An 11,026-nucleotide genomic window follows, 5' to 3' on the forward strand; every position below is an offset into this window, starting at 1 on the left:
AAGAAAGCTGGTAATAGGGAACTCAAGGTCAAGAAGGGAGAGCGTTGACATGTCGTGGGGTTGGTAACCAATGTTACAAAACAATATGTGTACTAACTGTTTAATGAGAAGCCAGTTTGTTCTGAAAACCTTCATCTAAAGTACAATAAAAACAAAAAACAAAAACCAGTTACCATCGAGACAATTCCGACTCATGGCGAACCCATGTGTGTCAGACTAGAACAGTGCTCCACAGTGTTTTCAATGGCTGAGTTTTTGAAAGTAGATCATCAGGTCTTTCTCCAAGGAACCTCTGGGTAGACTCAAACTTCCAATCTTTTGGTTAGCAACTGAGTGCATTAAATGTTTGCATTACACAGGGATTCCACAGCAAGATAAGCACAGCCATAATTAGACACCATTCATTGTCTGCTCTCTCTGGGTCCCAGAACCTTGCGAGGCAAGGGGATGGGATAGAAAGAGCAGGAACTCTTAAATCAGACTAATTAGGATTTAAATTCCAGCTCCACTGCTTGAGAAAAAAACCTAATGTCTCTGAGTTTCCAATTCCCTAATACAAAATGAGCATAAAAGTAGTTGTACCTTGACCAAGGCAAAGTCATGGAAGCATCATAGATGCATCCAAACTCCCTGAGGGACCGAAAAAAAAATTAAAAGTAAATAAAATTTGGCTAAATGTAAGTGTTTAGCAATGAAAAGTTGTGCAATAATGAAACCAGCTGTCTAAAGAAACAGTGAGACCTTTTTTAATGGAAATATTCAGGCATGTGCTAAAGACCATGAACTGCACAAAACAAATTGAACAGCATGACTACTAGTCTCTTCCAGCCCTAAAATCCCATGATTCTTTAGGTTCGATTTATCAAAACCTTACCTCAAGGTTACCTTCACTATTTCTCATTGTTATAAGTCTAACTGTAAATAAATTGTTCTAGTATTTCATAACTTTATTGTAACATCTGAATTTAGTCCATCTCATACAAGGCTACTTATGTCAACTCGCTGTTGTGCATGTCCAGCTTCATGGACATAGTTTTTGGCCCTTGCCTGTGCTATATTGTTTCCTTTTTTGGTTACTCCCAGTGTTATTATTTGGTATAGGTCTTGGAGAAGCTTTGGGAGACAGCTTACAAGGCAATTAAATGAAATTACATATAACCTTGTAATAATACTGTTGATGACAATATTGATGATGTTACCAATTCTCTTACCATTTGCTACTTGTTAGAAGCTTTATATGCATTATCTCATTGATTCTTCCCAGCAACCCTATGAAGAATGTGCTATTATTGTTTTCATTTTACAAATGAGAAAACTCAGGACTACAGAGGCTAAGTACCTAGTCTGAGATAACTGAGCTATAATAAGAGGCAGAGTCTGTACTTGAGCTGTGGCTTGGCTAACTCCTCTAAATTCCTTCTCTTCTCCACCATGGTCTACTGCAGTGGTTCTCAAAGTATGATCTTTGGACCAGCAGCTTCAGCATCACCTGAGAACTTGTCAGAAATGCAAACTCTCTGGCCTATTCAGACCTACTGAAATGGAAACTCTGGGGGTATAGCCCAGAAATCTCTTTTAACAAGCCTGCCAGATAATACTGATAGGCCCTAAAATTTGAGAACTACTACTCTAGGAACACTTGCCTATACTTTGACAAATCATTATGAATTGAATATTTGCTTAGAAGGCCGCATTCTACTTAGTTAGCCATACTTTTTTATAACTTGAATTTGAAAGTTTATGATGGCTCCTTAATCTTTCTTCCGGGGGAGAGAAAGACAGATCCCCAATATGGAAAAGTCAGGTTTCCCTTTCCTTGCCTGAAACACCAAAAATGATTCCCTGTCAACCCTGGTGAGGATTAGAGAATTGCTGCTTTAACACATAAATAAAAGAGAAACATGAAAGAAAGAAAAAATACTTTGGTAGTAGAGCTAAGTTGTTGTGGTTGGACGTGATGAGTGAATAGGCCAAGAAGACCTTGGAATTCCCCTAGAGCCTTATATAATAAGTAACAGTAATTGTTTACTAATCAAAATAATTAAAATTCTTGCCACATGTATGCTCTTTATTTTTAAGAAAAGATATATATATATACATCTTTGCCTTATGAACACATCAATGTAAAAAGTGCTTCCAAGTCAGTGGCAGTTATCATCAGCTCTCTTTTGTTTAAAAAAAAAATTCTTTTAGCTTTACAGCTCATGCTGCCTAGAATGTGACCTTGGTCTTTTTCAAGCTAATCTTTAGTCCATAGCACTGTGAAACTTTGCAAATCGGTCTATAATCTCTTTAATATCTTCTTGCACGTGCAATTTTAAAGCTCAGGCATCAGCATATAAGTGATCCTTTGCTTCAAGGTCTCTGGAGATACTTGTAACCAGTCAGATACAAGGACTTTTACAAGGTCAACGGAGAAAATACGAGTGGTATGTAAAGTCCTGTAAAAAGCAGAATGATTTCTCCACAGGTGCAGATTTGCCTGAGAAATTTTATAAAAGTAGTAAGTAGTTTTAGTTTTAAAGAAATGAAATAAATAGGAACTGCCTTACTTCATACATGCTTGAATGTAGCAAAGATCTCACTCACTATACCACACCAAAGATGAAATAAGATTTCACTTGGAAACCTTGACTAAACAAAAGGAGTCCCTGGACTGGAATAATACATGGTTTGAAGGTTGCGCTCAGATGTCTGGGACTACAGTCAATGTTGTATTAGATCCACTTCGTCCTCCCTCCTTCTAGAGGGGTTAAAGTGAGGCAGTGAGCTATGACCAGTAGCCAGCATCCGTTACTGTAAGATAGTGGAAACACGGACCTCCCACTCTCCAAACACATCTATATGAGACCTATATAAAACTACCAGCACTCAGAACATGTAGGAAGGCTAAAGGGACTGGGACAGGCCATCATAATTCACAACAGGTCTAAGAAGTTACCTATACACTATCTTCTATGAATGAAACCTTATTGAAAATTATATCTCATAACTTTAAAAGAAAAAAACTAGAGAAGATCCAAAACAAACAAAAAATAAAATGAAATAATATGCAAGCAAATATATATGCAATAATCAGCATGCAAAAGAAAAGGCTAAGATGTACTAATATAAATGGTCACCAATGAAGAAAATTTCTTCCTTCATTTATTCATGTACTCAGTGAGCAAAAACATATGCCAGGCAGTGTCTAGACAATGCTGACCAGATCCACATGTCCTCTCCAATCCCCCTCAAAAAAAAAGCCAAACAAGAGGAAATAGACTCAAAGTAAAAAGTACAATATATATTGACTGACAGGAGTAATTAAATGATTAAATTACTGGAGCCCACTTCCAAGGAAGACTCTGAACAAGCAATAGTGGGCTAGTAAGTCCTGAGTAGTTTGGTCAAGTACTTATCTGCCTGAAAGCAGCAGTCAAGACTTCTTGAGGTCTTCTCCATCTATGGTTTGTAATTGCATTCATAGTAAGGCATTGAATACAAATTGATCTCTGCCAAGTGTCTTCTCTAGCCGATGTAAAAACACCACTAAAATTCCGTTTAACAACAGAGTAAGTTGTAAAGGTAAATATGAACAATATCTGTTGCTATATACACTATACTTTGTGTACATTAACTCATTAAAATATTCACAATACTGTGAATATAATGTAATAAACTATAAATTTTCATCCAGTTGCATATTGTTTTGTCAAAATATATACTGATAGGTCAACTACCTTACTAAACATGAGATACTATTTAATGGATCAAAATGCTTACCCTTGCCATATCTACCAGGAAGTTCTCGAATAATTTCCAAATGTGATTACTAGTGTAGATTTCTTTCATTTCCACTTCGGTGTCAACGTAACAATGATTAACAAAGTTCACATAAGCAATTTTAACCTGCACAAGTTTCAAATACAAAAAAAGGTTAGTTTTTTTAACGTCATTTTCAATATCAATTATGAAAGTTCCTATAGTGGATTATGGTTAACACATTTTTTTTGTCTGCCCAAATAACATCCCCATTTCCTTTCTTTTGCTGAGATACTCCACCCCCTGTACCAAAGTGAACACATGACCTAGAACTCCATTCCCCTAGACTGAGTGATTAGTGTGAGAATGAGCACTTTACTCAAACCAAACCTATTATACTTGAGACACTAGAAGTCAACAATGCCCAACATTACTGGCACTAATCACAAGAACAGAAAATAACAAATGTTGGAGAATTTGCAGGGAGATTGGAACTCTTATGCACTGCTGATGGGAATGTAAAATGGTACAACCACTATGGAAAATGATATGGTGCCTCCTTAAATAGCTAAAAATAGAAATACCATATGATCCAGCAATCCCACTCCTAGGAATATATCCTACAGAAATAAGAGCTGTCCCACGAACATATGCATACCCATATTTATTGCAACATTATTCACAATAGCAAAAAGATGGAAACAACCTAAGTGCTCATCAACAGATGAACGGATAAACAAATTATGGTACATACACACAATGTAACACCATATAACAATAAAGAACAATGATGAATCCATGAAACATCTCACAACATGAATGAATCTGGAAGGTATTATGCTGAGTGAAGTAGTCAATCACAAAAAGACAAATATTGCACGAGAATACAATTTGCGCTGTAAACTTTCACCTAAAACACAATAAAATAAATAAATAATTTTAAAAAAGAAGGAGTCAATAACCCTCTCTCTCCCTCTGTTCTTACTAGTGTTGCTGAAGTGGAACAAGGGAAACTTGAATTTCAAGAGGCCATCTTCTCCACGCGCATGGAGGAAAATTATGCTCAAAAGGAGGAATGAGGCAAAACTACAGAAGGAAGAGAGACAAGAGATGGGAAGAATTCTAACATTGTTTGAACCTCTGAATCTATCCGAAGAACTCTCCTTCAACTTCCCTTTTTTGTTTAAGCTAGTTTAAGTTAGGTTTCTGTCACTTGCAACCAAGAGAGTCTTAATATAATATTTAAATATGTTTAATAATACTTTATTGTCATTCAAAAATAGTTCAATTACTATACCTAGAGGAAAAACATTTCTATTATTTTAAAATGAATTAAGTTCTGTGCAAGACACAGATTTAACAAAATTCCTCATAAAGTACCAGGGATGAGTCTCACCAACATATACCATTTCTAAAGTGCATAGGGCAGTAGTTTTTATTTTGCTTTTCATTTTCTTTTCTTTCTTTTTTTTTTTCAGTTATAAAAATCTGATGAATGTTATAAACCCTCCTTCCAGAACAATGGCTGTACATAAAAATGATGTAAATAATTTCAAAGGATTAATGGAATCCAAGTTAAATGCATAAGAAATATGGAACCAGCTTTCATGCCCATAGTGCTTATCTCTACTCAGCTCAAGTATAAAACAAACCTCCAAGGCTAAGTGTCTGTGTTAAGGACTGATCATAGGGTAGGGAGACATCTGAGCCACTCAGCACATCATCATCATCATGGTCATCATCATCATGACAGTCTTTACTAGGTGCCAAACATTCTCAGCACTTTGTGTAGCATCAGGTATATACTATAATTCTTCCACTTTAAAACTGTAGAAATTGAAGCTTAGAAAGGTTATGTAATCTGTTGGAGTCACACAGCTAGGAAATAAGGATCCAGGATTCTGACTCGTTCTTTAATGCATCTGTTTAGTCATTCAAAACACATTTATTGAGTGTAGGCTCCAACTTGGGCAATATAATGGTGAATAGAAACAGACACACTTCTTATCCTCACAGAACTAATAATCTTGTGGAAGTGAGTGAGGAATACGGACACGAGCATCTAATACAATTCAGATGTCAAATTTCAAATTATAGTCGCTTACAGACTCTACCGAGAGAAGTCAAGGAAATCTTCCCTAAAGTAGTAAAGCTTGAATCAAGAGCTGAAGAATGAAGAGAGTTAATCAGGTAAAGAGGGGAGGTAAGAGTGGTTCAGTCCAAGGGAACAGCATGTGGAAAGAAGCATGGCCAAGAACAGGAGCTCAAATAAGGACAGAATCCTTAGATTTAATCACTACCCTATACTTCCTCTGTGTGCCATCTTATTTCAAATCAATCAAGGCCATGAACTACCCTTAGTTTGAAGTATCAATAATTCCACAAAGTTTCACAAAAATATACTTTCAAGTCCATCACTAATAAGACTATCTGGAACTGAGCCTGATACCTTTTAAGTTATTATGATTTAAAGTGTTTGGTTTTATGTCATATTCAGTGTATCACACATTTATGAACTTTGCAACAATATACCACAACAGTAGAAAAAAAAGAAATGATTGCATGTACATTCCTGGAAACCTCCTAATAGCATCCCACTGACAGACAACCAGCTTCTACTGAGTTCTGTCTATCATTAGAGCCAAACCAGGGCAGAGAGTAAAAGATATGTGACTGAAGTAAAATGTATGTTCGTATATTCAAGAATGTATAATATTTCATAATTCAAGACATACCTGCAGAGTCTAATATGTGATCCTGCTGTACTATCTTAGCCTCTCCAAAACAATGAATGTGAATTATTTATGAAGCATCTATTCAATGCTCAAAAACATACTAGAGATTACAAGTAAACCTTTCCGTTTGATCAAATTGTTGTGCTTAGAATTTAAGAGTCTTATGTAGCAGCTTCCAGTAAACCAGCAGTGGCTATACTTTAAAAAGGTTTATTCTCTTTCAGAACTTCTTGTAGAATTAAAACATAAACTTTTTCATATCATTTTAAATTTTCTAAGTATACAGCTAAATACAATTCCTTGACTAAATATATTCTATCATTATAATTATTAGCACAGTGAACTTCTGGTACTTAGGAACTTAAAAATAATAATTCTATAGCTTTTAAGCTTTTCCAAGACTTACCTCGGGGACGCAGTCATCGTGGGTCACCACCCTGACTATGTCATCCAGGGGCAGAAGGGAATTGCACTTGATTTCAGTGTAGACATTTTTCCCCTCTGTGCATGCTGCCAGTAATTCCACAAGTGTGATGTGGTAGGCTAAGGGGCCACTCTCATCACCCCGGTCTCTCTCTGAACACATCATATTGAGAAGGATGGGAAATGATGCTCGATCATTGTAAAATATCAGCACATCTTCACCTCCATTTATCAACTGAAATGATAATAAGAGAATATACACAGTAGTTCAAATGTTCATCCTCAGTTATTTCCAAAGACTTGGTCTATCTGAAAATATACACATCTCCCTGTGAAAACATAGATAATGATACTAAAGCAGAACTATGCCAAGGCAGGATGGCAACAAGGGTATAAAAGTTTATAATCACATGTCAAGTGACCAGTTAGGAATGCTATCAAAACCAGTTGGGGAGCTATGGCAGAGGTGGGTGGGGGCAAGGATTAAGTGACATAGATGATAATGAACTGCTCATCAGTGAATTACTCGCTGAAATTAAACTCTCCAAAAGAATAAAGTTATTCCTTCTACTTCAAATGGATTCCAATGCCAAAGCATGAGAAATACAGTAAGTCGAGTATTACTTCCCCAAAATGATTACTTCTATGAGGGTAAGAAGTGTGTCTGTTTCTATTCACCATTATATTGTCTGAGTCTGAGGCTACACTCAAAAAGCAGAACAAAATATCCCCATACTTCAATAGTGACTGAATAAGTAAGCAACTATATTGAGCCAAATACAATGCTACAAACTCTGTAGATTCCATGTGTCATGGGAAGGCATCAGTAGAGAATGGAGGTAGAAGCAGACAAGGGAGAAATAAGAAGAAAGACTTTTTAAAAAGAGGGAGAGAAAGAAATGAATAGGTAGAGGCTTTTAAAATATTAATTTTCCTTTCTATTGGCTTATATAATCCTAGTGGAGAATTACAGGAGGTTACTATTTTATAGCTCAAGCTCAGTAATGTCTTATTGTTTTACTACTACCACTGCCAATTTTTTAACCCCAGTGTGAGATTTTTTGGTGGGTAATAACAGCTTATACAATTTTTTTCTATTTAGAATATTCAAATTGATAACATATTTAAACTGATAAGCCTGTCCGTTGATTTAATTTGAAAGTTTTATTGAAAGAGAATGTATATGCATCAAAAATGTATTTATATATTAACATAATATAATATTAAAATCACTTCTTTACACGTAGAAACATTTCATCTAATAAATCCATAGGACTGGCTTAAATATTTGAGACTTTTCGATTTAATTCTTTCCTTGGTGATCATAAATAAAAAAATCAAACTAGTCCCCACATTTTTGGGCAAATGAAAAATTAATGGGAATGTAAATGTAGATAAGAAAAAGGTAAATTTTACAAATTTGAAATGTTCCTTAAAATGTTTAATAACAACAATTTAAATTTAAAAATTCAAAGCTTTAAGCTGAATTAATTTTAAGATTCCTATAAGGCAGGAGGGACTCATGTTGTATCAATATGGAAATCTCCCCCATTCCCAAATCTAAGATATGTAATCATGAAAATCTCCCAGATCAATATAACCTACTAGATAACCATTTGGTAGCCAGGGATGGAAGCTGCTTAATCCATCCAGTCCGCTAGAGTACCACTGGGGCACAGAAGCAGTGACTTACCCAAATGGGCTCAAAGTGCTGTCAGTTCTCCAAATTATCTCACTTAGTTACCAGCAAGTTAACTTCCTGAGTAAATCTCACTCAGTGTCAAACTTTAAAATGAAACGGGCAAAAGAAAGTACTTCATCCATTTGTTTTTCTTAAATTTGAACTTTCTATCCATAGCTATGTTTCAACATGTCAAAATAAATCACTAATAGATAGTTTCTATTTATTAGTTTGATTCTTTTCAAAGCCTGTTCCTTCAGGAACAAATACTAATGGCCTGGAAAAGCAGAGTTTACATGTCTTTGTTTTATTATTGAAAACTTAAAAACATAAAATTTTGCCACTTTCATTCCCAAATAATGTAGAAGATTTCATTGGATTTTACCCATTGTTTAAAATACACAAATTCATTACGGATCAAAAAGAAAAAGAAACTTTTTTAGAAAATCATAAAATCCATTTAAGCTATATCGCTTCACTAGATGGAAGCAAAATATATTTGTGCTCAAGTAGTCATGATTAAATCAAATAACTATCCAGACTACATTGTGGGAAGTTTTTTTCACCCTACATCAACAGAAAACACATATTTGAGCATATTATTTATGTGAAGCTGATAAAATGTAAACAAAGAACATACCTCTGTCATTACCATATCCTGGCATTTCTTTACATATTTACCATCTGCTTTTACAATCGTTTGCAAAAACCTCAGGTACTCCACGTGGCGGCCATGTGTCTCGATGCAGTGCACAAAGTGTTGGACGACTCTCTCGCTAATTTCATTGCACAGATGGTAATTGTTCATGAAGATGTGCCTCATGGTTTCTGCTTCAAGAAGCTGAACAAAGAGGAGGATGCCCTTGTAATTTTAACAAGATCTACAGTACTTAGGCTAATTTCCCTGCTTGTGATCAGTTATATATTTTATACAAAGCCATAGTGAGTTTTCTGTGCAAGTATTCTACAAAATTCAATGAGATCATTAACTATTAAAAGAAAACTGAACTCACAAGGGAATTTAGTTGGGAAAAGGAGCTTATTATCATAAAATCCATCAAGCTGGCAACAGTATTCTTGAGATTTATTTAATTTACCTATTATTCAAAGTTAATTCTTCCCTAGTATCTGGAAAACACTTTAAAGACCAGTCAGCGTTAACTCTACCTTTGAGTTTTCCATATTTATCTTACTCGTGGCATTATAGACAGAGTTAGTTGTTTGATCCACCATATCTTTTTTTCTCACATTAAACTACATACATATAAACGAAGTTGTCATTTGCAAGTAAAAAGCATGTAATTTTTCAAGTTTCTTTAAATGATTCCATAATGGAAATAAAACATACTCCAATTTTACAAGGGCAAAATGAGATGAGTAAGATTAATATAATTCTTATCATCAATAATACTAAAACAATTTGATGGCCACTCTACTATAATATTTGAAGTCATTAAAATACTTACACCAGGAGTTAAAAACAAATTCAGATGTTTATGAAGAAGAATCTGATTCTGTGGGTTTCCCCGACAGAAATTCTGCAGGAATGTGTGGGCGAGATTCATTACTTCATTCATCTTTTCATCATTCTGTAAGTTAAAAAGCAGCACATAACATAGAGAAACAGTAAAAATAGTACTGAAAACCATAGTATTTACATACTATTAATACAGCAAAAATATTATCAAAAAAATTTGCTCTTTCACAGTTGTACTTTTTTTCTGTCCGACGTGCTCTATGCTCTGCTTTCTCTGTGTCCTTTCTGTTTCTATCCCTGTCCCAGTTTCTCTCCAGTGTCCCCCTCTCTGTTTTCTAGGTCTACTTCCCACCTTCTCCTCCTATATCTCTTCTGCTCCACTGTTCCATCTCTTGGTTTCACAGCCCATTTCTCTTTCTCCCCAATCTTTCTGATTGTCCACTGTTTTCCCATTCATGTCTATAGCTACTTCTTTCTCCCAGTCTCTGTCCCCACATCTCCTCTGTCTTCCCCTTCTCTCTCTGCCTCCCTCATACTCTCTGTTTCTCCCTGCTTCTCTACAGCACCTAGTAACGCCTGCCCCTCTTATGTTTCGTCCTTTCCAAATGTTTCCATGTATCTGGCTCTGTTCCTTTCATTTTTTTTCCTCCACTTTCCTCACTTTCTAGATCCCTTTCTTTCTCATACTTCTCTCTTCCACTGTTCTCTCAAAATCTACTCCTTCTCCTCTCTTCTCTTCCTGTCCGTTCTACTTTCTCCTCTCCACTCACTTTTCCTCTCTCCCTGACCCTGTAAAATCTTTTCTCTGTATATTTCTCACCTTATCTCTATTTTCCCCCTAATCTCTCTACCACCTCCTTTTGCTATTGACTTTGTCTCTCATTTTCACCTTTTTCTTTTCCTTCTTTGCTTTCTCCACTCCTCTTTTATCCATCTCTTAATCTGTCCCCCTCTTTCTTAATACAA

At 35.5% G+C, this 11,026-nt stretch overlaps 1 protein-coding gene across 1 annotated transcript in view; it reads right to left on the reverse strand.

The window, feature by feature from the left end:
* ITPR2 (inositol 1,4,5-trisphosphate receptor type 2) overlaps nt 1-11,026 on the reverse strand; it is a 596,492-nt gene that overhangs the window by 303,156 nt on the left and 282,310 nt on the right. The window contains exons 24-27 of the mRNA XM_023738100.1: nt 10,050-10,244; nt 9,224-9,424; nt 6,886-7,137; nt 3,754-3,891 (exon numbers count right to left, since the gene is read on the reverse strand). Of these exons, the coding sequence (XP_023593868.1) occupies nt 3,754-3,891; nt 6,886-7,137; nt 9,224-9,424; nt 10,050-10,244 (786 nt within the window). The remainder of the gene's footprint in view (nt 1-3,753; nt 3,892-6,885; nt 7,138-9,223; nt 9,425-10,049; nt 10,245-11,026) is intronic.

Source organism: Trichechus manatus, unplaced genomic scaffold (assembly GCF_000243295.1).
Source record: "Trichechus manatus latirostris isolate Lorelei unplaced genomic scaffold, TriManLat1.0 scaffold00112, whole genome shotgun sequence".
Classification (NCBI taxonomy): Eukaryota; Metazoa; Chordata; class Mammalia; order Sirenia; family Trichechidae; genus Trichechus; species Trichechus manatus.